The 27,357-nt window shown below is 50.7% G+C and overlaps 1 protein-coding gene across 2 annotated transcripts in view; it reads left to right on the top strand.

Moving 5' to 3' along the window:
• The window catches only part of SSBP3 (single stranded DNA binding protein 3), a 55,198-nt gene that overhangs the window by 20,737 nt on the left and 7,104 nt on the right, over window positions 1-27,357 (top strand). The window contains exons 5-9 of one of the 2 annotated variants that reach the window (XM_032117867.1): window positions 15,987-16,076; window positions 23,868-23,948; window positions 24,754-24,813; window positions 26,768-26,834; window positions 26,942-27,018. In XM_032117867.1, coding sequence (XP_031973758.1) covers window positions 15,987-16,076; window positions 23,868-23,948; window positions 24,754-24,813; window positions 26,768-26,834; window positions 26,942-27,018 — 375 coding nt within the window. The remainder of the gene's footprint in view (window positions 1-15,986; window positions 16,077-23,867; window positions 23,949-24,753; window positions 24,814-26,767; window positions 26,835-26,941; window positions 27,019-27,357) is intronic. The other variant, XM_032117868.1, reaches the window with a different exon arrangement.

Raw genomic sequence — 27,357 nt, 5'->3', positions numbered from 1 at the left:
GCCCCGGGTGAACCCCACTTGACCTGAGGCCTGAGCCTACGTGCAGACCATCACTGCAGATCTCGAAAGGGCAACCTTTTACCCCCATGAAAGAACAGCTTGCGCTCCATTTGATGGTTCCTGTTAACCCTTGGCCCTGCTGATGGAGCCAAGGCAAGGCCTGGGCAGGCTCCGGGGGTTGCCCTTTTGGAGGGTGTCTGCTGGTGTATTTTGTGCTCTGCTTGGTGTTTGTCTTTGGAGTTGGGCAGGACCCTGTGAATTTGAGTGGTGCTGATGGAAGGAGGTGGAAGGAGGAGAGTGAGCCTTTCCTGGAAGAGGCTGTTGTGAACAAAACCCTTTGCAGGTGCTGCTCTGCAACCCCTCATCTGCTTCCTGTCCTGTCTCCTGCAAACTTTCCTACACTTTCAAGCCCTTCAGAGGGTTTAGAAAAGATCCTGCCTTGCCCTATTTTACTTCTTACATCTGTATTTCCTCGTATTTTACCCCTTCACTCTCTTCCTACCCCTCCGGTCCATCCAAAGTTGGGCAGGTGGCTGCTGCCTTCCCAGCTGGCATTTGCTGGGGATTGCAGGGTTAATGGCGAAATTAAATTTCACTGCTGTTTTTAAATTAATTGAATCATCAGCGTGGGTAACGGGAAACAGTGGTATCATAATGTATTTGATATGGGTCTTTAAGTCAGCATTTGCTGTGAGATCTGGAGCACTAGATCTTGGTGGAAGCGATGGCTAACTGATATATTGCAGTTATGGCCACAGTACAAAGGCTCCTTCTGTGTCTTAAAAACGTTCAGGTCATGAAGTTGAGTTGGTTTATGATATGGCTGTTTTCTGTGCGTGCTTCCCACAGCGCTCTTAGGTCATACTCGGAAAAACCCCGCAGCTGGCAGGAGTGGTGCTCCCAGCTTGTGCCTCTGGGCAGGCACCACATGTCCATGAAGATGCCCTTTTGGGTGACAGAGCAGCATTGGGATTTTGCTCCCAGGACTCTCTGAAGTTTTTTCTGATGGAGGAAGCAGACACAGGGGAAAACATCCTTTTTCCTCAAAGAAAACAGTGGAAAGAGTTTTACTGATTTGCAGCATTATCTGTGCTTTCCTTGGTGGCCCTGAGGTGGCTTCAGGATCTTCCTTGGAGAGGAGAAGCTAACCAGGCTGAGGGCCAGCATCCTCATGTGATGTCCTCACCGTGCTGGGGACAAAACTCCTAGCAGGCCACTGTATGGGATCCTCTTTTCTTGTCCTTTACCTGGTCCAGAGTGGTGGGACTGCATCACAGCATGGTGCGTCATGGTGGATGGTGGCACACCCCTTCACCATTGCTAACAGAGGGCTGGTGTTAATTAACAAGTGGAAAAAAGTAAAGTTTTAATGTATGTGTTGTGGAGGTTGCTTGCAGGCTTCCACCCATGAGGGGTTCCTGCATCCTATCCCAGCAGCCTGGGACTGCTGGAATAGGCAGGATGAGAGGAAATGACGTCAAGTTGCACCAGAGGAGGCTTAGATTGGATATTAGGAAAAATTTCTTCACTGAAAAGCTTGTCCAACCTTGGAACAGGCTGCCCAGGGCAGGGATGGAGCCACCGTCCCTGGAGGGATTTAAAAGCCATGTAGACGTGACCCTCAGGTATGTGGTTCAGCGGTGGGCTTGGCAGTGCTGAGGGAATGGCTGGACTCGATGTTCTTAGAGGTCTTTTCTGACATCAGTGATTCTATGATTCTCTCTCGTCAGCAACTTCCTCCAGAGATCACAACTGTGTAGATGACCCCGGCATGCACCTACGGCCACGTCAGCAGCACTGCCTTTCTCAGCCAAAATCTCGAGGCTACTTAACCAACTGAAACCTCTCAGAAGCTGCCTTGATATGAATATTGATCTCCACATTTAACTCTGCTTTGCCCAGTTGATATTGCCCAGGCTGGTGGTGTGGAGGACAAGCAGGCTACGGCATCCACAGCTGGATTTTGGAACAGGATTTGGTGGGACACACCAAAAACCTCGATGCTGAGGAGCCTGTTCTAGTGCACTAGTTCAGATTTCGTGTGAAGACTTGGGTATTATTTCTGCTAGTTATGTCTCTAATGAGGTGAAACGTGCCATATGTTGTCCATAGGGAGGGAGCGCCGCAGGTGGGGCGGGGGCTGGCCTGGTGGGTAGTTGCTACATAGAAGAGCCTGAAACTGCCTCAAACTCAGACTTGGTGAGCCAAGATTCCAGCTGATCCGTCTGTGCCATGGGCATTGGTGCTGTGTCACGTCTCAGAGCCATCTACAAACTGGCAGCACCTTCTTGCTCTTCGTCCACTGTCATGTTCTCCAGCGCCTGTCAGTTTTATCCTTCCATTCCTTCTTCCCATCACAGGTTTTTGCTTCAAAATAAAGTGATTTTGGGGCCAGGCCCAACTGCGCAGATCCTTTGCCTGCTCGCAGGAGCAGCAGCTCTGGCCCTGATCTGTGCAGCCCAGGCTGCTCTCCAAGCAGAAGTTTGAAACTAAACCATAGCGGGGTAAAGAAATATTAATTGGTGAGTCCTGAACTTAATTTGAACAGGGCTCTGCTGTTTAAACAATTGTTGGAGCCATAAACCAGAAACCCTTAATTATGGCTAATTATTTTCTGCAGTGAATCTATATGGAAGCTCCTCTGCATGAGGGCTCCTCTGAAATGCACTGGTTGCGTGTTCAGGCATCATCCAGCCTGAATGTCCCTAATAAAATCAGAGGTATAAGTGTTGCCTCCAGCCCAGCTGCCTGACCAGGCAGGAGCCTGCTGCCTACAGTTTCCTTAAACCTGGGGGTCGGGGCAGCATGCAGGGGCTTGGAGGCTCCCCAGGCAGGCGGCTGGGGACCCGAGGGCAGGCAAGAGCAAGGCAGGAGCTGTTTAGGACATGGACTTTAAACTCTCTGGCATTTGGGGTTTGTTTAAAAACCAGCTAGGTAAATATTTGTGAAGCGGTTGGGATCCGGCTGCGGGGTCAGGCGCTGTGTGCAGCCCTGCGGGCTGGTCTGGCCTCCTGTGGATTCCGTCCTTCCCACAGCAGGAGGCATGTCCATCCTCTGCCCTGCCGAGGACATGGTGGAGGCAGTGCAGGGCGCTTGGCATCATCACTTGGGCCATGTTTCTCTAGGATTTGGGGTGAAAACGGGTGCCTAGAGGTCTCTCTCATGGGGTGTACCAGTGTGATGCCTCAGTGGGACATATTTAGAGTAGGTCTCCTGGCAAGGCTGCACTGTGCATCCCAGGAATGTCCCTTTTGTGCCATCCAGGCTACTTTTGGGGGTTGGTGGTGCCTTTTCCTGATGAACCTGGAGCTCCTGCCCTGTGCATCCCTGCAGGAGGGAGGCTGCTGGGGGGATCCTGCTGGGGATCCACAGTACATACTAGGGCAGATAGGACTTGTGGCTTGTTAGGGATGATGGCACAGCAAGGGTAGCGTGGCAGGGATGGCATGGTAAGGATGGCACGACAAGGATGGCAGGGCAGGAGGATGGCACATCAAGGATGGCAGAGCAGGAGAACGGTGTGACAAGGATGGCACAGCAGGAACGGCGGGGCGGGAGGATGGCATGACAAGGATGGCAGGGCAAGAATGGCAAGGGTGGGAGGATGTCACAGCAAGGATGGCAGGGCAGGAGGATGGCAGGGCACGGTGCGGCGCCGGGGGAGCGGTCCAGGCTGCCTGTACACAGCAGCTGTCAGCGCTGCTGCCTTCACCCGCCCAGCCCCAGCCTCTTCCTCATGGCACAGATGGTTTTAACACTTTCCTGGGCCTTTTTTTCTATAATTAACTCTTGTTTGCAAGTGGGAAGACACTTCTTTCCTTTTGGCAGAGCCATCAAACTCTCCTCGGCGGTGTGCTTTTTTAAAGCCATCGTGTATCTATCCCCCAACTGCAGTCTGTTGTTTTTACCAGGCTCTTTTAAGGCACTGGGCTGCCCCCCCTTTTCTCCCCCCCTTGCTCTTGCCCTGAGGTAAAATCCGCAGGGATTGCAGGCGGAGGAGGCCCCAGCCAGCTCCGGCAGGGGAGTTAACGAATCCGGCCAAGGCGATACAAAAGCCGGTGCCCGGGGAGGGGGGAAGATGGAGGGGCCCCTTCCCTGCACCAGGAGCCTTTGAACCCCCCTGCTCCCAGCTTTGTGCAGCTTAGCAGGGTGCTGCCTGCACAAAGGCCCCTCGTCCCTCATGTCATTTCCATGCTGCAGCTGGGAAGAGTTTTCCCAGGAGAGGCCATTGCCCACTGAAAGCCTGGTGGGTGCTGGGGGTTGCTACGGTGGGTACCCTGTCCCACCAGGACAAGGGGAGGGAGAAACCCCAAAGAGCCCTGGAGCTTCGCCAGTACTCAGGAATCTGTGGGGTGCTGTAGGATGGGTGGGCAGGGGAGGGGAGTTCTCTCCAGCCTGTGCTAAGACCTAGAAAAGCTAACTGGAATGCCATGGGCCATCCTCTGCCTTTTGGGGAGCTTAGGGTCTGCCTGTGGCTCCCTGTGGGGTTTGGAGGTGTTTTGCTCTCAGGGAGGTGAGGGGCAGCAGCTCTCAAAGCTGGAAGGTTTTGGGATGCTCAGCTTTGGGGATTGAGGAGGGTCAGCATCACAACCTGGTGCTTGTAGGAATGTCACCTTGGAGAGGAGGGTGCTGTGGGGGCCATGCCACTGATGTCAACCTGCCAGCCCGTGCCTGGGTTTGTGTTGGGGTGTTGAAAGAGCAGCCCTGACTGTGGGGAGTGAAGGAGCTGTTCTTACCTATGGATATCAAATGGTGGATGTGAAACAAACAAAAGAGAAAAAGCCTATCAGGAAGTTTCCACCAGCAATTCACGGCCATGACCACCATGCCTGTGCTCCCTCCACTCCTCATCCCGGTCCATCCCTTGAACTCCACTCACTGGCTCTGTAGCCAGGTTTTTCCCAGCACTGCCAGTCTAAACAAGACCTTGCAGTGATGCTCAGCGCTCTCACATCACTCCCTCCCCCTCTCTGCTGTCTGAAAGCCTGGGGCTCTTTTTTTTTTTCCCTTGCTCTCCAGACTTTAAGTTTTCCTGCCTCACGTACCAGTTTATTGCTGGGTCAGGGGGCAGGGGTTTGCACGCTGGTTTTATAGGGTCCCTCCAGAGCCAGCTTCAAAAAGCTCCCAGTTCATAAATGGGGGGTTTGTATTAACCACTGTGTTTTGACAGGGAGAGGTGCTCTTAGAAGAGAAATAATTATTGTTTTGTAAGCTTTTAGGGTAACGTGGCTTGGAGTCGCATCTAACCAAACTGCTCTGTGCAAAAAAACGGTGATTTTTTAAAAACCCATATTTTTATCAGAAATCCTCCCCTATCCCAATGTGCACCTTGTCAGTTGTGCAACCCCAGGGGGACTTTTCCACGGGGAAGTCCTGCAGCTCAGCTGTGCCTGGATCACCAGTGCCAGCGACACCAAAGCAATGCAGAGAGCTCGTAGTAAGGTAAATAAAACGTGGGGCCACTTCGGAGTGGTGTTTCTGATCCCCAGGTAAAGGCAGGCGAGAGGAAGCAGAGCAGGAGGCGAGCTGGTGTGTTGAATTCCATCTCATCCCATGGATGTGCACCTCTTCTCCTCCAGAACACGCTGAAATGGTTAAAATGCCTCTTCCCGTTCACCCTCCCCCTCCCAAGAAATCCCAGCCTACCAGGGGAGATCTGCGCCCCCTCCAAGCTAGCCCCTGGCTTTTTTTTGGCAGTGGAGAAAGCCACCAGTTCTTGGGAACAACACTGAATTACACAGTGGCTTACGTCAGATTTACTCCTCCTGTCCTTTGCTCTAGCTGCTCTATTAATTTTGAAATGCCTTGAGCAATTACCAGACCTAGGAAACACTGTTTTTGGGGGGCAGCACCTACAAATAACTGCAATAAACCCTACTGTTGAAAAAGGGAAGGGAACAGACATGGGGCTGTCCTTATCTAGATTTCGAGTGTTTTAATACGAATTTTCATTAGAAACCCTGTGTGTGCAGTGGTTGGGGGATCTCTCAGGGGTCTGGAGGGGGGGATCACACCCTTTCCCCACTCATACACCACTTTTGAGGTCCAAAGCATTACTCCCAAGGGCATGGAGGGTGCGAAGGGGCAGCCCGGGAGCAGATTTGGGATGTGAGGGCTCCATATGGCTGGAAGGGATTAGCCTGGAGGATTAGATGAGTGGAGAGGAGGGGAAAGTTGCTGCAATCCCCCCTCCCCAAAAATCCTCATCTCTGACCCCTGGCAGATGCGCAAAGATGAGTTCTGGGGACGATTAGCGCTGCTTGAGGTTTGTCTGTGCCCCTGGAGTCACAGCTCAGTCTCGGTGCTGCTGGGGTAAAGCGAGGCCTGGGCTGGGATCCTGTGCTGGCAGGTGGTGAGGAAAGCTGGGATTTTCCTCCTGCCACCGCCTCACACCCACATGTTGCACCTTCCCTTGCGCTCGGTGTGTTTCCAACCTGAGCTGTTTGCTCAGGCTTTCAGCTTGCCTGGAAAGAGTAGCAGTGGTGCTTGGACAAACCCGCTCCCCAGGGATGGGTGAGCCTGGGATACAGCACTTGGGAAGTCACATGTGTTGTGACCTTGGTGGTGGCCAACTGCTGCTGCTGTGGGATGTGGGGATGCAGGGTGCTCTGCAGCTCCAAACTGGGCAGTGAAACACTGCAGGGATGCAGGATGCACTACAGCTCCATAGCTCCACACCAAAACGCTGCAGGGATGCCAGCATGTGAGACGTTTTGTGGCTCCTTTCCTAGGCAGGATGTCAGTCAAAAGGTCTGCAGGAAGGGCAGAAAGAATATTTTCACCGTTTTTCAAACATCACCCTGGAAATCATGGGAATCATGCCAAGGCATGATGGCTTTTCTCCATCATCACTCAGTCGCAAAACCCATCTTGCTTGGGATTGGGGTTTGCCAGCAGCTTTCCTCATGGTGCTCCGGTGTTGCTGTTCCAGCAATGGCTCATCGAGGGCTGGGTTGGCTCTCAGAGCACAGCTGCAGCCTCATGAAGGATTTCCATACGGGCTTCTTGGGATGAATCAAGGGTGCAGAAACATGGAGGGTTAGTCATGGCAGTGCTCCCAGGAGGGTGGGTCCTGTAGGATGGGTGTTCCTTGGGTGGTGGCAAGGACAAAAGCCCATAGCCATCACTGCTGCTGAATACAGCAGTCCTCAAATCGGCACTGAGTCCATCCATCCCAGTTAATTTAGGGCTCTGAAGGGCTGCCCTGGGTCTGGCCATAGCAGTGCCGGCTGCTCCCGTGCAAAGTCCACCGCCTTCCTCCCCATCCACCTCTCCAGGGTTTATAGGATGTGCCGGACTTTGTCCCCGTGCAGCAAGTCACAGCCCTTAGTTAAGTTCAGCTGCCACCTCCGCCTCAGTTTAAGGCATTTCCACTCTTCCAACAGCATTTTTCATGGAAGATGCTGTGCAGAGAAGGTGCTACAAAGCACCCTCAAACATCAACAGAGCCACCTTTATTAAAAATGGTGATTTCTTTTTTTTTGTTAACCTGCTGCTTTGTTAGAGAAGGGGATTTTTTTTTCTTTTTTCTATTCTTTTTTTTTTTTTTTAATTATTTCCTTTTTCAAGGGCTCGCTGTGGAAAAACTTTCACAGATCAGCAGGCAAATCCATCAGGGGCTGCTGCGAGCGGGGCTGGATGCTTGGCCGCCTCCGTAGGTACACAAAACCCGCCTGAACGCCCGCGAAAGGTTACGGCACTGCTCAAAAAGCACCGCTGTAACCTTTCGCAGGCGTTCAAACAGGCTTTGTGTTATTACACGAAGATGGTGGCCACGAGCATCTTGTCAGGGACGGGCAGATGGTGTTCACCTGCTCCAGACCAACTTCTTTTGCCCTTTGCCTTTGGTGTCGGGGAATAATACCGGGGCAGCTGCTCGCAGTAAAATAGGCTTAAGCAAATGGGATATTTTGGCATTCAAGTGCACGACAAGAATGGGAGTATTTGCATTAATTCTCTCGTCTCTTTCCCTGCGGCGGGAGAGGATGGAGAAAGCCAGGGTGTTTTCCTGTGGGGTAGAGCCAGGGCCTGGTCTTCTCCGCATGGATTGGGGGTGGGAAGTGCTGGATGCTGTGCTGGGGTGTCAGTGCTCCATCCCACAGCATCCAACTGCCCAGACAATGGAAAAGGATGTTTTTCCGGGGAGGTCACGGTGTTTCCTGCTGCACTGCAAAGGCAGTTGCTGGGAAAGGGGGTCTCACCCCCTTCCCTGGGTTCTGATGAGGGTTAGTTACCAGGCATTGCTGACTGCCCAAGCAAACTCACAGCTTGTTTTGTTTTTGATTGCAAAGAGCAACCGATGACATCAACCGGCTGAAACACAAGGTGGCAAGAATTTGGCGGGGGGGGAATTTGAAAAATATATTTGTAATCTGCACCCATCTTTAATGGGGAAATTGCTGCCGGACTCTGGATGCCTTTGAGGTGTTTTTCCAATGCGATTGGCAATATCCTCGTTAGTTGTCAGTAAATCCTTTGGACAAGTTAAAACTAGTTTTCTTCAAATGCACGTGGTGCAGTGGCGTGGTGTTTTTCTAAAGTCGTGGGTTATTATTATTATTTTTCCTTCTTGAATTAGATTACCAGTTTAAATCTAGCTTTTCTTACAACCCCTTCCAAAACGCACTTGGCAGTTTCAATCTGGAAGAAGGCAGAGGAGCAGAGAGGAGCAGGCGCTGGGAAGCAGAAGTCCAGCTGCCAACATCAGCAGCCTCCCCTGCACCTCATCACCACATTATTACTGGTTTTTTGAGAGGGAGGCAGTATTTTCCTTAATATGATCTTTTCAAAGGCTGGCAGGAGAGAGGACTTGATTTTAGCTCTGATGCTTAAGGGAAGGATGGAAGGTGAGCTGGTGCACGTGCCACTGAGCGTCTAGCCATGCAGTCCCACGTAGTTGCACCCCAGAAACTGCAGCATGGAGCAAGGGACATCACTGGGAGTAAAGTCCTGTGGAGCTTAACTACGACAACTTTGTAGCAAACTCCAGGAAATCACCTCTCCCAGCAGCTTTGCTTGCTGGGATCATTTCCCTCTTGGTTTTAAAAATTGTGATGTTTTTTAAAATCTGAAATTAATCTGTGAGCTTTCCATAAAGTCTTGTGTGGGTACATCAGGAGCAAGTTTCAGTGGAGCCACGGAGTGTCCAGTGCAGAAGGGAGTGCGGGTTGTTAGTGCAAGGAGCTGCCGGGTGGCCCTCACAGAGCTGAGCATCCCACACTGATAGATGAGCAGTAGATTAATAGTCCTAAGCAATTGCATTATCTAATGAAAATTTTATATAATTATTTTATATCACTTTTTTGGCAGGTAGACCCTGAAATGGATGGTATTGATTGCTGGAAAAGAGCCTGGCCTGTCTGTTGCTGGAATTATTAGAGGAGAATTGATAGTAATTAATACCTGTGTATTTACAGCATTTTCCGGGGTGCTAATTGCGTGGGATCCATTTAAGCTGTTTGGCAGTGGGGAGGGTTCATACACTGGTTTTAAGGTGTAGCTGGACCTGGATCTTGTGCCGGGCAAGATGCTGGCAGTGGGAAGGCCAGGACCATCGGCTTCACCTTCACTCCAAGCCAGGGATAAGGGGGCACTCTGGGCTGCCCATGGCAAAGCATCCCTAAATAGCAGGGTTGGGGTGAATCTATACGCCCACCACATGGTGTGAAGCCCTGGAGTGCTGTCCTCTGCAAAACCCTTCCTGAGTCAGGGGAAGCACTTCCAGCAAGTCCGGCTTCACTTCCCACAAGTTTCCCTTTGTAAACCTCCCTGTACACACGCGTGTGCAAAACGGAGCCTGACTGCGTTTAGTCTGTTTTACACCTCCCATGCTTATCCCCCCCCACTCTCCACCCCCCCTTTAATTCGGTCGCTGTGAAATTTTTGCAGCCCTGCCAAGTTATTTCCTTGGGATATATTTAGAGAAAGCCAGCTCAGCAGAGCGCGCTGGGTGTTTGTGGAAGGATGTTTGTAAATGTTAGCAGGAACGCTGGCGGGCTGGCGGAGCAGATGTCCGCGAGATGCTACCAAGAGCCTTATTTACAAACTTGTAAATGACTGAAGGGGTTTCCTTCCCGGGGATAAGGGGGACGCCGACTTAAGAGATTAAAATCCTATTGTTTCGTGGCCGGAGCTGCTGTCTCAGATTATCCTTTACAAGGGAGGGGGGAAAAAAAACCAACAAAAAAAACCTGTATTAGCTTGAAACACCATTCAACTGTTGTGCCTTTTTTTAATGTTTTTTTTTAAGGCTCAAGGAAAATACGGGGCTGGGGGTTGTTTCTTTCTCTGTAAAGGAGAGGGAAAAAGTGGCTGAGCGTGGCTGTTCCCAACCAGGGTGTATGCTGGAGCTTTGTGTGCCAGGTGGCTCATAGGTGATGGATTTAAAATAAGCACAAAAAGCTTGTGGTGTTGCAGAAGTCTAATTAAGCTGAACCTGTATGCACATCATGATGTCCTATGGGAACACTGTGATGGCTTTTGGGTGGTTTGGTGATACTGCTATGAGCCCATTTAATCTGTTTTGGAGGTTTTTTTTTGTATCTGGCAAATGCACAAAGCTTCATCCCAATGTTCTTTTACCTCCTCTTATCCTAAAATAAACCAAAACTGGTTTGTTTTGTCTTCTGGAGCATCCAGCCAAGTGGCTTGCACTGGAGGAAGCAGGATGGAGTGTGGCATACCCCAGCTGGCAAGCACAGCGTGCCCCAAAAACACGCTGAGCCCACCCGAGAGGCTCTGCAGGTGCCGTGGTTTTGAAGTGGGTGCCACAGTGGGTGCCTGCTGCTGGCACGTGGGCTGGCAGTTGCACTCTCAGAACCTGCAGCAGGCTGGTGGTCTATTTATTTTGGTGCACGTTGATGCAACACAGGCGCTGGCACCGACCCGCGGAGGGGGCTGATGTGGGAGAGGATCTGAGGGCTGGGTCCGGAGGAAGCGGTCGGCATGTCGTCCTCTGTGGTGTTAATCGGGTTACTCTGAGGTGTGGGAGGGTTCTATTATTAAATTTAAAACCTGACTATATAAGATGAAGGCAGCTTTAACGAGATGAAAAGGCTTAACTGGAGTCCAATTAAATTCCGTATTACCTGTTTACGCAGCCTGCTTAAGTCCTGACCCGCACGCTGGTTTCTTCTTTAGGCTCCAAAGCCTGTGCTCTAGGCAAAAAAATAAAATCAAAGGAGACAGATAGATACCAGATCACCAGCATGTCCTGAGCACCCCCGCGTGCTCCTACCCAAGGCAGCTGCTCCCATAGTGGCTGCGAGGTGTGAGATGCAGCCAAAATCCTCTCTTCTGGAGAGGAGAGAGAGGGCAAAACCAGCTGGAGCTCAAAAAGGAAATACCCAGCCACCTTTAGTTTGGTTCTAAGTCTGTGCCATGAAGGTGTTTTTGCTCTCCCCATCTCACTGATGGAGGCTGTGGCTGGCCGAGCAGCCAGTGCTGGTGGTGCTTCCCACGAATGGAGCACCCTCTCCGTTGCCTGGCAGCACCTTGCACCACTGTTGGCAGGTTATTTTTATTAAAAATAAGTGTTTGGTGAAAGCCAGCATGGGATGCTGGGGCAAGATGGTCTCCTAGAGCATGCAGTGGGGACACCAGCTTGAATTTAATGGCAGAGTTACTACCACCAGTTGGAACCTGGTTTTCATAGATGGTTTCTGTTAACCATTGCTTGTGTTGGTGAAGCATGGCAGGTTTTTGGGTAGGTGGTGAGCTGAGGCTTGGCCACCATTGCCACCATTGTCTCACCATGACACTGAGAGAGCCCTGCAGGATGGGGTGCAGTGCCTTAGCCCACCTTCAAGCTGCTCTTCAATGTCCAGCAATGGGGATTAGGAGGAAGAATCCCTTGCAGCAGCCCTCTGTGTGGACAGCACATCCAGAAAGTTCCTTAGCTTCCCAAGCCCTCTCTTGTAGGGTACTGCCTTTTATTAGGCAGGTACCCTGGAGCTGGGGGCTGGGAGCAGCAACGTTCTGGTGGTGACGGTGATTTCAACCCACCTGCTCTGGTTTCTAAATTCAGCCCCCAAAACCCTCGTGGGGCCTCGGTGGTGCCTCACGGCTGCTCTGGGGCCGAGCGTGCGGTAGGGCGGGGGGCAGGAAACGGCTCGCCGCACCCTGCTCGCAGCAAGCCCTCACGCCCAGCAAAGCCCTAAACCCTGCAGTAAAGAAAGTAAATAAATAAAAGCACCGGACCGCAGCTCCTCCCAGGGCTGTGGGACAGCGGAGGTGAGTTGTGTTCCCGGCTCAGCCAGCCTGGGAAAGCAAATGTGGGTGACACCAAAGTGCTGGCGGGGATGCGCCAGAGGCCGGGGAGCTGCGTGAGGCAGCCACGCCAGTGCCTCTTCCCTGCTGCTCTTCAGCACAGTTAATACAGCGGAATAACCTGGTTTCTCCTGAAGGATTGGGTTAAGAAAACAAGATGGTTTTAATAGCCCTTTTACATCCTGCATAGATTGCAGCTGAAGACCCTAACCGGCTTTGCAGCACATCTTTTCCTTTTTTCCCTTTTTTTTTCCTCCATAACCTGATGCCAGCGGTCCTGCGCAAGCGGGCTCCTGTCGATAATTCAAGTGCCCAGCTCCTGGCTGTGCTGTTTTGTCCGATTTCTATTGCCTCCTGACCTCCATCCTTCTTTATTTGCAAAGCTATACTCGCAGGCAGCGGTAATAAATCAATTAATGACTCTGATGAATCGTTTAATGGCTGACAAAATAACACTACAGTCAACAGCTTGGATCTCTACAGCAGTACCAGAAGATGCTGGTTGACTCAGGGTAGGGAGACGAAACAGAGACTGTTAGCTCAATTAGTGCAATTAGTGTGCGATTTAAAGGCTTAGACGGCATCTGCTGGCGTACCAGGCCGGTGTGTTAACTGAGAGCTTTGGTTTGGAAGCGAAACACGGTGATCCAGATTGTCATCATTCCGCTGGCTTCCACCAAAAAAAGAGGAAAAATACCAACGTATGTGGCAGGGAATTAAAAATACATATGTGTGTTTGTGTATATAGCTATACATGTGCGCCCCAGGAACACATATATATTGATTTCCAACGTGGAGAAAATTTGCCATCTTACGAAAGGCAAATGAGCTGGCGTGCCAGCATTGCCAGAGCTGTCCTGGCTCATTTCTGGCAGTGGTTTCCATGTGCTTTGGTGGAAGGAAATTCAGGGTATCACATGCCAATGGGGACCTTCATGTGGCTGATGTGCTTCTGGTTCAGTACCAGCTTGGACGTGGTGGCACAGCAGTTCCATGCCCCTTTTGGCCAGCTTCTGTGGCAACTGCACATTGTATCTGCACCAGGGAGACTCGATGAGTTTTAGATAATTCACCTAAGGAAAGAGCTTTCGAAAGCAAACTGCAACTAAGAGTCCCTAAAAAGAGTTTCTGGGACAAAATGGTGAATATAAACCATGTGGGAGGAGTTGCGTGGCCAAAAAAGTCCTGGAAATGGGTGCTGGATAGCCCTTGGGTTTGGACGCTGACCCTTAGGGTTTGGGTGCTCACCCTTAAGGTTTGGAAAAGTTGTTCCTGCTGTCATTTTTCCCCTTTTTTCTTTCATTTCTGGCACGCCCAAGTGTTTTACAGAGCTGCTCCAGCCACGGCTGCATTCCCATCGCTTCACAGGGCTAAAGGTGCCTCGGTGTTTACCTTAGCAGCGGCGATGGGGAGGGGAATAAAAAAAGAAATAAAATGTCACTTTGCAGCCTTGTAAATCATTCATCAAGGGCTGACCAGTTTGGCTCCCATCCTACAATATGCTCAGGGCACTTGCGGGTTTTTAATTACCGAGTTCTGCCAAGCGCCACATGTGTGAGGAACTTTAAATCCCCGTTTACGCCGCGAAAGCATAGGTGAGGTTTCAGGGTGTTTAACACGGAAAAATACTCTGTGGTTTTGTGGAAAAATGGGCATTTGCTTCAAGATTTTCTTTGGCTCCTCTGCCCTTCTCCCTCTGCTCCCTGTTGCAGACGGGAGGAGAGGAGCAGCTTTCTTTCCCCCTGGATCCCCAAATCCATGTGCCTCCTCACTCCCCACCACTTCGGGATCCATTTCGCTTTGGGAGATTCCCCAAGCAAAGGATTATAGTGTGCTGGAAATCTCTTGAAACCATAAAATATCACCTTGGCAGCTTTATTGCAGCGCTTGCCGCCTTGGGAGAGAAGCGTTTTGCGTGATAGAGGGTTTAATAAAGGAAATTCCAAATGGGCTCGCTGCAGTTTGGGGCTCGGTCTTATATATTTTTGCATTAAGAACCGTCATCTGCTTTGCAGAGAAACTGCAATATGTTCATGGCCTTGGATTAAGATTTGGTTTTACTTTTATAGCTGACCCACTTGGGGGGATGGAGGGAGGGGGAGAAGTGGGTTCACTCCCTCTCCCATCTATTTTTGCTGCCGTCTGATGTATAAAAAGAGCCTGGAATGGGCAGGCTTATTTTTCCTGCCAGGACTTTTTTTTTTTATTAACTGTAAAAACACTCAGATCTGGCCTTTGCTGCTGATGGGGGAAAGGCTGCTCAGGATGCCGTGTTCAGGGGCACGGGGGGAGTGTGGTGTGGGCTGTGCCTGGGGTTGCAGGACTCTGTAGCCTCAGGGGGAACTGGTTATTTCATGAAGGGAGGCTCTTACTGGGGAATCAGCCTCCGCTGTTGTCTGTGTCACTTGCAGCTCTGAGGTGCTGGGGTGGTAAAACCAACCACTCATCCGGCGTGGTCCTGGCCTTCATCCCACATCCTGCACGCCAGCTCCTGCTGGAGAGCGTGATGAGGGGCACAAGGGATGCCCTGGGAAGGCACAAGGCAATGATTAGTCAGGTGCTCCCCTGCCTCTGCAAGGCTTTCTGGTCAGAAATAGCAAGATTGCCGACCAAACATGGGGATCCTATCATGGCAATCCTTAGTCCTTAGTAATAATCCTTAATTTTCCAGGCTGCTCTGACAGCCTGGCTTCCCCCTCTGCTCACATCTTGTGGTTGTTGCTGCATCAGATGCGGTCAGGAGCCGGGGCTGGCTCAGCTGCTGTTGGGACGTGGAGTTTAGTGGGTAAAACCAAGCCTGAGCAGGCTCACATGTACCCCATCTGTTCATGGGATTTCCTCAGTGGAAAATTTTTCCACTATGGTTTTAGGTGGGTACGTCCATCATAAAAATTGGTGGAGGGAGTAGTTCAGTGATCCAAACCTAATTAACAGCACTGAGGTGCCTTTATAACTGCCCTGGGAATGGAGGTCACTTGGTGGTGGCAAACTGGGCTGCACTTGGATGGCACAGGTACTGCTCCTAACCCCACAGGGGTGTGTCACCAGCAGTGGCTTTTAGGGAAAGATCTTTTTCTAATATTTTCCATTAGAGTGAGAGCTTCCCATAATGCTGGTGCTTTCCCAGAAGAAGTGAATAAATACAAATAGGGATGCTGAGAAGGAGCAAGTGGGGTGTCCAGGTACCCCATGTCTGTCTCTGTCCCACCTTTTTGGGGCTGGAGCTGTGCTGGTGGCTCATTCTGGGGAGGCAGGAGGGGGAATGGGACTCCACAGGTTGAGTGCAATGAATTTGGAAATGAATAATAAAGTCTTGGCATGCTGGTGAGGTCAGGGAAGCATAATTTTGGAAGGACAGGGCTAAACCATCAAGCATGGCGGGGAGGTAGGAGAGAAGCATTTTCAAAGCTTTCAAGCAGCTTCTGCCTAAAATGACACATTGGATGAGGCTCCTTGGTGGATTAACAAGACTCAATGCCTGGATAAATGAATAAACAAATCCTAGAATCATCTCCAGGTTCTGTGTGGCCATCTCCTCCGTGGGTGAGTCACAGAGACCGGTGCCCCTTCAGCTGTGAGCATCCTCCAGGGGGAAAGATGCTCAGGGCCCCAGAGATACAAGGCAGATGGACTCAGTATGATGTGGCAGGAGAGGTGGCATTTTTGATGTGCTTTTGTCATAACTCTGACCATGTTTGCCCTGGTTTTGTTCCCCGCAGAGTGCAGCTGCTGCCCCGAGTCCCGTGCTTGGAAACATTCCCCCGAATGACGGGATGCCCGGGGGCCCCATCCCGCCCGGGTTCTTCCAGGTAGGCTGCCGCTCCTCCCGGTGCTCCCTCCACACCGCGCACGTGTTTGCTTTCGCTCTGGGTGTCAGCGCTGTCATGCCTGTGTTGTTTTTTTTTCCCCAAGAGGATGCTAGGGAAGCAGCATGCCTGCACAGCTGACCTGTCTAGGAATAACTTGTGTTCTGCTGTCCTTCCACATTTGCTTTCTATCTTTTGTGGCCTTAAAGCAAATTCCTTTCTCGCTCAAAGAGGTTACTGTGTATTTACAACCAGTGTTTTTTTACAAAGCTGCTTGGTTTGTGTTTGGGTTGGGATTGTATTTGTTCTCCAGTCCTAACAGACGGGCGTAATTGAAAACATTCTGGATTTTGATTCCTGAAGCTTTTTCCCCCTCCTCTGGTTAACCACTTGATTTTTTCCAAATGCAATCACTGAACGCATTAACAAGCCCTGGCTGCGGCTGCAGGCGGGAGTGGGCTCCAGCCAAATCCCTGAATGCCGTGGAGGCACCTTGTAAGCAAATACCCAGCAAAGTCCCCAACATCCCCTCACTCCTTCCTTATCCCACACCGAGCTGACAGAGGAGGGGCTAACATGTTTGGAGTGATGCTGACAGAAAGGACACAACAAGGACAAAGAAAAGGAGTTTTCAAACCTCAAACCTTGGGGGTTTTCTCAGGAATCTCTTTGCCTGGGGTGAGCTGCACTGGTTTGCAGCAACATAAGATTTCAGTGCTTTAAAATCCTCCTGCTTGAGGACGAAACACTTGTTCGTGTTAAAAATGGGATAAGAGTTGAAAGGAATATTTGTTTTGGCAAGCTGGGCTTTTTTTAATCTGGGCTTGTGATTTGTATATGGGAGAACTTCTCGGGCAGTAGACAGGCGAGCTCGATAAGGAGCTTGTGATTTATTGTGGCGATATCTGAGCCCGATATCGGCGATTGCATTTGTGTGGGAAGGGGGAAGGAGGGTCCTGTCTTTTTTTTTTTGAGAGAAAGAGAGATCCCATTTCCTGAACATGCTTCTGACAAAGTAAGAATATCCGATATTGATCGGGAACCCTAAAACAGGCGAATCTTGTAGCAGCGCTCGGTGGCAGGGGGTGAAGCCAACGGCGGAGATGCAATCTCGCAGGTCATAGCTGCTGCCAGCAATCCGAGTGCCAAGCTGCTACTTCCAACAAATGTGTCTCCAAAACGTCCTGATCTCGCCCCGTGGTGAAGCTGACTGTCCTTTGAGGCTTCTGCTTCACGCCGAGCTGCGAGGGCTGCAGAACTGGCATGAATTTAGGGCAAGGCACCAAGAGTATGGGTTGGCTTTCCCGGAGCGGGAAAGGTGAGGAAGAGGAGTCACATCTCTCCAGACTTACTGTTCATGCTGCCGTCTTGACTCTTCCTGTTGACAGCCCCCAAGCTGTCCCCCCTCTTTCCTTTCTGCCCTCCTGTAGCACTTTTGCACTGAGGGTCTGATTCAGGAGCAAACAACCCATCCTAGCTCCCTGCCTGCCGTGCAGCTGGCCTGGGAGCCGCTGGGGCAGGGGGTGGCTCAGAAGCAGGAGGGGATCCTGAAGCCCCAGATAATGTAATAACACTGGTACAGGTGTCGTGTGGGGGATGCTGCCCATCCCCAGCGCTGCCGGAGGGAAGAGAGGGTGGGTGCTGGTGCATATGGCTCACATGTGACATCTCAAGAGCCTGCCTTTCCTGAAAGCCCTCCAACATCTGGTTTCTCCTCCCAGCCCTCGGGATGGAAAGCAGAAGAAAAATCCCACCTTTTAACACAGTCTGAACATCGCCTCCATGAAAGCCTGTCTGATTTATTGCGGGTGCTGGAGCCGATTCCAGCTTCGGGAGATGCTGGAGAGCAGCTCTTTGCAGAGGTGGGCTGGAGGCTCAGTGTCGAGCCAGTCACAGCTCGGGGGTAATTTCCTATCTGTAGGAGATTAAAGTGCCTGAATTCAGAGGGCAAAAACAAAAAGGTCACAGAAGATAGAAAGGATTTTTCCCCAACCTTTGGTATGCCAGCCCTGGGAGTGAGTGAGGTGGTACAACCTCAGCCAGTGCCATCCTCATGCCAGGAGACTGCTGGAGAGGACTCATGGATTTTCAGCATCTCGCTCTTCTGCACCAGGGACCTGCAAGGGATATTCCCAAGGGTAGCAGGCATGGGCAGATAGTTTTTAAGAGGAATTAGAGACTGGTCATGTCCAGGCATGGTGGGGCATCACACAGGGAGCTGAGGAATGAGTCACCGGCAAAGCTCAGGTAGCAGAAACCCTGCACTACCACCCTGGGGGTGCATGACCGCCCCCAGCCCTGAATGTGAGGATGTCCACCACAGATTGGCAAAGGAAGAAAATGTATATGGACTGTTCCTGGGACTCTGTAGCCTAAACCCATGTGAGTGAGCTTGGGAGAAGAAGGAATGTTCCAGGAAAGGGAGAAGCAAGAAGGACTCCAGGCTACAGTGCCCATCCACAGCCGCTGCCTTGCAGTGAGATACCCTTCCCAGTGCCAGGGCTCAGCAGCACCTTCAGGCCAGGGGCCAAGGGAAGTGCAGCCTGCAGAATCTCCCAAAATTATGGGAAAGGAGAGGCCCATGGCACTCCTGGGTTGCTGGGGCATTTCATGGTGCCAGCCAGTGGCACAGCATCGGCTGCGCTCCGGACAAAAGGTTGGCTGGGTTGATGGCCAGCATGGGTAGATGCTTTTATTTAAATCTCTCTCTTTGTCCCATTGGGATGAGCAAACAAACCCTCTGCTCATCCTCCTAAAGGTCATCAGAGGCGTTCCTGCTTTTGTTTTGAAAGCTGGATTCATGCCGGGGTGCAGATCCCTTGCAGGAGGGACAGGGGGGTGCCAGAGAAATACAGGAAGGAAAAGGAAAAATTGAAAGCAATTAATATCACACCTTTATACCACTAAATAAATGAGGGGGAGGGGGGGAGCAAGTCAGCAGCCCCCCAGCCATGCCTACTCTCCCCAGCGCCACCCCGTACCCCGCGCTGATGAAATGGAAAGTTGACCATAAATCAATGTCGGTGCTGCGTTAGCTATGCATCAGCGGCTCAGCGCCGAGATGCACCAAAACAAAGCACCGGCTGCTCCGTGTTCCCACACTGCCCCCTAATGCAGACAGACCTCTGGAGCTGGGGAGGACCGGGGGCTCCAGAGCCCGGGGGGCTCCCTCCCTACATCCCTTGCCCTCCCTGCCTCTCCTCCCCACATCCTGGAGACCTCCCTCTTTGGGTGAGGTCGCCCGTGGGGTGAGGATGGTAAAGCCAGGGACAATAGGAAGGGGTCCATGTTGTCCTGCTCCCTCCTTGGAGGCCACCATTTTCCCCCTGCCCAGCTGTCCTGATGTCTCAGTGGGATTTGGCACTGCTCGGCAAGTGCCACCAGCTCTGGTTAGCCAGTTCCTGTGAGGCAGCACAAGAGCCATAAAACCAGGTGGTCTTCCCAAAATCCTGGGGTAGAACTTGGTACCAGCCTGCACCAGGCAGGGTTTGAAGGAAGGTAGCCTACAAGCTGGAGGAAAGGAAAAGCAAGCATCAGAGAAAGTTTTTTTCTGGAAGTTTAGTAGGATGCCCGAGGCTTTTGTACCGAGCGTCTGGAGCATATGGTGGGATTTGCAGTCAACTTTCTCTCGGGTGCTCCAGCCAGATGGAGGTGACTGTTCTTGGCTCTGGCTGACACGGGTTTGTTTCCTGAAGAGCTTGTGTTAAACATATTCCTTAAAACCAGGCTTCTGCAGTTGGGAGCCCCAGCTGCAGGCGAGGCAGAGCTCCTGCCCACGACTGCCTTTCGCTGTCTGCGGGGGAACTTGGCCCGCCTCGCCTCGCCTTGCCTTGCTGCATTGCCTTGCCTTGCCTTGCCTAACCTCGCCTTGCTTTGCCTTGCCTTGCTTTGCCTTGCCTTGCCTTGTCTAACCTCTCCTGGCCTCGCCTTGCCCTCTCTCGGGAAGGTCCTCACCCAGCACCACATGCTGGAAGTCAACCAGGGTCTTTCTCTTTGAAGGCAACTGGAGCATCTCTCCTAAAGGCTAAAGTGATACCTCATTTTTTTCTTGACAACTTGCAAAACATCTCTCTCCTTCAGTAGAAATAAAGCTCCTCTCCAATAAACCCAGGCATGGCTTCAATTAATATCCATCTAATTTATTTTAGTATTTTCTAACGTCAAAACTGGCAGGCAGGGGCAGGTATTTTAAACACAAGATGCCTCCCTATTGCTATCTCGAAACCATCAGTGTCTCATGGCAGTGATGCTTTGCCTTCTCGTACCGTCCTGCCTTGTTCTTCCACCCCCAGAGGTGCTTGAAAATGTTTTTAAATAGCAAAACTCCCCCATTAGCTGAAAGTATGTAGCCCATAAAACATGATCCATTTGTGGTGAATTACACTGGAAACATAAATTGACACACGCAGAGCTATGATTGCTCATGCCATTTTCCATCTTTAATATTTTACAAGAAGTTTGAGGAGTCGAGCTCATGAAAGACAGAGTGGAAATAACCTGATCTCCTGGAAACTCCCTGTAGGAAGCAGCTGTGGCAGCAAACTTCGGCTGTCCGGCAAGCCAGGCTGGGCTTTGAAAGTCCCTGGAGTGTAGAGGGGAGAAAAAAATGAAGCAGAGCAGAGGTTGGGGCACCGACAGCTGTTGGAAACAGTTTCCTCTAACACCGTTTCAGCTGTGGACTTGTTTTTGGTGTTTTTTGAGGCAGCTACAGGAAGATGAAGAACAACCCCACACACAAGAGTGTCCAATTTGGGGAAAAAAGGGAAAACTTATTAGATTATGGAGTTTCTCTGGTTGGAGAGAGCGCTGGTTGGAGATGAGAGTGAAGCAACTGCAGAGCAGGTCCTGCTTGCCCAGCATGGAGTGTCAGAAGGAGCTGTGCCGCAGGGATGTGTCTCCAGGGCTGGACAGAGGGATGTGGAGGAAGCAGGATGGCATGTGTTCAATGTCCTCTTTTAACAGGAGTAGTTAATAACTGCTAAACACAGGGTTTTTTAAGAAAAAAGGGATGTTCTGTTGGTTGGTGCCCACAAGTCGTCTCTGCAAAACACTTGTCTCAACTGCCATGATCCATCGGGAGCTTCTGCCGCTTCCTCTGCAGCGAGGCAATTCCGTGCGAAAAGGCAACCGCTGTGGCAGGCCTTCCTAGCCCTACACGGGTCCCAGCCCGGAAACATCTGTAAATATTTATGGAGATAACACTGTCCAGAGGGGCTGCGTTCCTGACGGAGCAGGGCAGCCGTGCCGAGGGGGCTGCGGCAGTCGCAGCTCCGAGCGAGCGTGTTGGATGCTGCTGCTGGGAAAAAGCAAGAAAAGAAGGAAAAATAAAAAAGCTGCTTTCATCTCCTACCTGCCTGCCAAAACATCTGCACAAGCTGGGCATCACCTTATCCAGAAGTGTCCTCTGGGAACGGTACCACATGGGATAATGCAAGGGCAAGGATGCTGCGGCGCCGAGCCTGGAGCATCCCGGGAGCAGCCTTGGTGTTGGGGCAGGACCACGCTCCAGAGGATGCACTCAGCAGCACAAACAGCGGATGCTCTCTGGATCCAGCTGCCACAGGGGATTTTTCTCTGGTGGAAATGCTGCCATGTCCCATAGATGCTTTTTCTCCAATAATCAAACACTGTTTGCTCTGCAGCTCGAAATGCAGAGCCAGAGCATCACCTTCAGGCCCAGCCAGGGTGCTTTCAGGTGGCCGTGTCTCCCACGTGTTTGATACCTGTTCACCCCACATCCTCACCTGCTGTGGGATACGAGGGGAAGGACATTGGTACCTGGACAACAATGACCCCCTCCTGCAGCACAAGGCAGGCATCATGGGGGACACTGACGCTTGCAGTGATGGGGCTTGAGGTTTGGCCTCTGCCAGCCCTGGTTTTTACCTTCCAATTGGTTTCATCACTCATTCACCTCTTCTAATCTTCCCTACCCCAAATCCTGTGGCTGAGGCATGTAGGAAGGGCTTTGGTGGTGGCTAGACCTCACTGGGGGATAGCGGGAGCTGTGTGCTGCTCTTGCTGCACTTTGCATTCACAGACAGACTTAGCAACTCAGAAGCAGAAATAAGTCAACTTCAATGCCTGGAGAGGACTTCTGCTAAAGGAGGTTGATGCTGCAGTTGGACCTCAAAGGTTTGTCTTCTCCACTTTGGTGGGACATGGATGGAGAAGGCAGGGGGAGGGCTGTCCTGAGGTGCTGTGACCTGGTCCAGATGAGGTTGGCCAGGCAGTAAGGGCAGGGCCTGGTTCCTTTTGGCTCCTGGAGAATAAATGGTGGTGTAAGTGGTGGGGTTTCAGCGGCTGGAGCAGAGAGGCTGGCAGGAGGCTGTTGGTTTTAAATCCGCTTGGCTCCATCTCACCGCCGAACCATTCAAATTTAAAAAAAAAATTAAAAAAAAAAAAGGGGGGGGAAGAAGAAAAAACCCACCCTCTTACTTTATTTACATTGCACTCAAGTTTCCGCCGTACAAAAGATTTGCAGGTGCAAATATGTCCTGCCTTCATTAACTTCCCCTCCCTTTTTAATTTATGTGATTTCAATTTTCCTTCCCTGTACTGTTAATTAGGGGACCCTCTAATCAGTACCATTATCACAGTGGTATTCATGTTTAGGAAAGCTGCTAAACAAATGCTTGCAAAATTGCTAAATGGCTAATTAATGTCTGTTAATTAAGAAAATTGCTAATGGTAACAAACCATGCCATTGCTGGCAGCAGCTAGAAGGCGAACACTTGTTGAAATTAGTAACGAGGCAGGTAGAGAACATCTGCTCCGGCGCCGGTCCTGGAGCCTGCCGTCGCTTCCCATCACCTACTGACAGAGCTCCTGTGCTTTCTCTACCAATTACACCTCCTTTGACTCAAGAAATACTATTTTTTTTTTTTTCTTTCCTCACGTTAACACGCACCGGTATGTTTCTTGCACCGAGCTCGCGATTTTTCCAAGCAAATTTTCATTTTGTGCTTTTAAGGGAAATTTAAAAAAAAAAAAAAAAAGAAAAACCAAAGTGGGCGTTCAAGCCCAAAATGTCAGCGACTGCTGCATTGCAGCCTTAAACCTGCACCAACTAATCTCTCCTTTTTTCCCCTAGACATCCTTTCTTTGCTCGCAAGCCATTTTACTCGCATCCTTAGGGAATCCACCTCGAGGAAGGATGTTGCATCCCTTCAGTGTGGCGGTGCAGCCCTGGTTGTGCCAGCCAAACGCTGCCCAAGCGTGAGCTGGGATGTGCTTCTCGTCCTCCGCGCTCACTCCAGCACCTCCAGTGAACCACGGTCAAAACACAAACCCAGAGGTGTTTCCAACCTTTGGGATGAGAGAGGAAAAAAAAAGATTTTTTTTTTTAATTTTTCTTTTTTCTTTTTTTTTTTTTTTTTTTCAGTTTGGGGGTGTTTTTTGTATTTCCCCCCAACCTCTCTGGTCCTCTCCTGCATATATTTTTTTTTTCCTCGTTGCACGCCCCTGCAAAGTGTTTCCCTGTGTGTTTATCATTGCAGACTTGGTTGAACCACTGGACCGTTTACCCTCAATGTGGCCACTGTATTTTGACAGATATTCTGATTTTGAAAATATATTTTTTTTGCATATATCATAACTCATTGTTTGGCTGCAAATGAATAGAAACTCAATTTTAGAAACAAAAAAAAAAAAAAAAAAAAGGAAAAAACAATAATTTAAAACCGGGAGAACTGACTCCCCAACTAAACAGGTCCACCCGTGAATCCTTTTTTTAGCTCTTTCTGCGCTTTCATGTGCTAATCTATAACCTCCTTCTACTGTCTGACCTCACAGGGACCGCCTGGGTCACAGCCCTCGCCACACGCACAGCCTCCACCCCACAATCCTAGCAGCATGATGGGACCCCACAGTCAGGTAAAGACACTAGTGATGGGTAGGGCTGTGAACCGGGACGTGCGCTCGATTTACTTCTTTTTTCCCCCCTCTGTAAGCATGCTGGGCAGCGGGTACCCGCTCCCCGGGGAGCATCCTCCCAGGCACCCCAGCTCCAAAGCAAAATGTTGGGTTTTTTCGCTTTTTTTTTTTTTTTTTTTTTTTTTTGTTTTTTTTTGTGTTTTTTTTTGTTTTTTTTTTTTTTTTTTTGGATATGCAGTTGTCAATGAACTGAGAAGTCAATCGTGGGTATCAGACTGTTTTACCTGCCCAAGGTAGCCTGAGAAATTTAACTTGATGTGGGTTTTTAAGCTTCTGTTAGTAGCAGCAGTTGTAAAAAGAAGTAACTTTAAGCCTTTCTTCTTTTTTTTTTTTTTTTCAGTACTTAGCACTGGGGTTTTTTGTGTGTGCGTGTCTGTATGTGCTTATTTGCCACTTTTTTTTAATATATCTCTATATATTTAAACTTGAACATTATCTAACACTCAGGGTTTCCCACCCATGCACTAATTTTAACAGCCTCACCTAGTATTGCCGATGTCAAACACGCTCTCAAACAATAAACCTACAGAGAAAATGTCTAAAAAACGGACTCCAGACACCTTTCTCTTTTTTTTTTTTTTCCCTTTTGAAACATAACTTTTTTAAAAAGGATGTCTCCAGAAAAAAAAAAAAACAAAACAAACCACAGAAATACCAAAAGCAGTGTGTACAGGCTAACCAGCGTGCGTGGGGAGCGTGCTGCCTCCCCACAGCTCAGCCCTGACCCCCTTTTGTGTCCCCACAGCCGTTCATGTCGCCGCGCTACGCCGGAGGTCCCCGGCCCCCCATCAGGATGGGCAACCAGGTACTGCACTCCCGGGATTCCACATTTCCTAGGGATAGCTGTTATTTGGGAAGGGGGACGAGGGCCAGGTGTCCTGCAGATGCTCCTTGGGTTTGGGTGGCAAGCATTGCCTCCTTTGGTCACCCTCCTTTTTCCTAGTGCTGGAGCATCAGGTGTCACTTAACGATGGTAGTTTAATTTTATTTTGAGGTTTGGGCCTATCCAGGGTGGGAACAGCCACGGGGAATGTGCTGCTTTCCGCCCGTGGTGTTCCCAGCAGGGCTGTGCCGTGCCGCGTGCTCGCTGTCCGCCTGGATTTTCCCTGCAATCGCAGAAAATTAAAGTGATGAAGATAATCCTGCTGCTGGGTTGACCGAGCGTTTAGATCAGCGGCAGGGTCAAGCGAGGCAGGTCACTGCTGAATTTTTTGGGTTGGGTTTATCCTCTTACCCCAGCTTATACAAGGGCAGTTTGTTTCTGGCCTTATGGACTGAGGCTTCCACCCCATGCCTTGCCTGGACGCATGCGTGGCCTTTGGTTAAGGAATTTGTCTCCTTCCCAACGATGCTGTGCAGATCCATAGGGTAATGACCAAGCCAGAGGTTATTTGTCACTAAAGGGAAATTAAAGGAAACCTGTAATTCCTTTTAGCAGCAGAGGTGTCTCTGCAAAAATTACCCCGGGAGCTTGTTTTTTGGCTATCAGTGTTATTTTCCTGTAGGTCTAATTAGCAGAAAGAGCAGGATAGTCAGGAAATAGGGTGTACCAGCTTGCTCTGGGTTTGTGCTTCCTGAATTTGAGGCTTGAATCTTTGGAACTTGCTGACTGATAGTCAGACAGCTGAGATGTAGCTGAGAAAAACCCAGAAGGGGCTAATGGAGGACCCCCGTGCCAGGGTGGCTGGAAGAGCTTTCCACCCAGGGCACTGATGGCTGTTCTAACAAGGTATTAATTCACTGCACCTCCTCATGGGTCAGTTTTAACAGGACCCCATCCTGCAGTGGTTCTGGGCTCGTCTTGAGCTCTGCTGGAGGTGAGCACAGCGAACTGAGCAGGCAGGAGAGGCAGGAGAGACTGGTTTGGGAAGGCTGTTCCCACAGCAGGATCAAGCATCCAGGAGTGGGTAAAGTTAATTAGAATGATTTCATTTTATTCCCCCAAACACCACATATAAAGCACATGTTTGTACCTAGGCAGAGCTCAGCAAGGTTATGGTCACATCCTGAGGGATAAGAGGAATAAACAGGCAGGCAGGAAGGTCAGGCAGCAGAAGTGTAAATATCCACCTCTGCAACCCCCCTGGTTTATCTTCCTCCTGCTGCCAGCTTCCAGCCTGCAAAAATCTTGGGACTGGGCTGATTCTGCCTCAGCACAGCCGTGTGCACCCGGGGCCTGTGCTGTGCTCCAGCACTGGGATCCTCTGTATTGGCATCCAAGTAAAAAGCAGTGCCGTAGCAAAACTGTTTACAGTTTGCTTCCCTCAGGCAGACAGTATCTGCATTTTTCTTCCTCTTTATCTGTTTGGAGTAGCCTTTGAAACTTAAATAGCAGCATTGCCCGAGTGGAATGGGAGTCTGGGGAGGGGGAGCATTCAGCTTCCCCTCAGCCTGTGTGGGGGTGGGTCCCAGCCCTGCTCTGCTACACATGGAGCATCTCCCCACCACAGCCAAATCACTGCCTGGTTTGGCCCTGGTGCTGTGTGTTACCAGGGTACCATCCTGCTCCTCACCTTTCCCTGCTGGATTTGGCACCTCTGCCCTGCTCAGTCTGGGTTTTCCCCTGCTTCCCTAAAGTACAAGAGCACGCAGCCTGGCGGGAGGAGAAAACGCTGGCGCCTTGTTTAAGGTTTAGAGGGGGTTTGCAGAAGGATGAGGGAGGCAAACACCTGGAGGCTGTAGCAGTGGGATGTGGGATGCAGCAGGATGCAGCAGGATGCAGGATTTATTTTTTTAATCTTGCTCCCTTGCTTTCACAGCCCCCGGGTGCCGTTCCCGGTACACAGCCATTGCTGCCCAATTCGATGGATCCCACGCGACAGCAAGGTAAACCCAGCAGAGGAGGGTCGAGCGCTGATGTTCCTAATCAGCTGTTAATTTGGGACCCAGAGTGGCTGCGGTGCCACGTAACACCCCTGCTTTCCTCCCAACAGGGCACCCTAACATGGGCGGCCCCATGCAAAGGATGAATCCTCCACGAGGGATGGGCCCCATGGGTCCCGGTCCGCAGGTAAGCCCAGTGCCAAAGTGCATCCTACAAACCGTGGGAACAACCTCCTGGGGCTCAGAGGGCTGGGAGTTCCCCCCCCCAACACACCCTGTCCCCCCATTAGTGTTAATGCGTTTTACATTAGGCTTGCATCTGGAAATCCCTCCTTTTAACAGGAGTGAGGTCTTCAGAGCTCATTAAGGGTATTGCAGCCTCCCTCCTGCCCTTCTGTCAGAGGGGATGGCACTTAGCTCCGCACCGGAGCAGCCTTTGAGTGCATTACACTGCCTGCCTGGGAAACAGTTACGACCCTAACAGCAGGAAAGGGAAAGGAGGCTTGCATTTGAAATTAATAAATAA

The sequence above is a fragment of the Corvus moneduloides genome, chromosome 9 (genome assembly GCF_009650955.1).
Source record: "Corvus moneduloides isolate bCorMon1 chromosome 9, bCorMon1.pri, whole genome shotgun sequence".
In the NCBI taxonomy this organism is placed as follows: Eukaryota; Metazoa; Chordata; class Aves; order Passeriformes; family Corvidae; genus Corvus; species Corvus moneduloides.
Note: the sequence above shows the minus strand (reverse complement) of the source record. Positions and strands in the feature narration are given on the sequence as shown.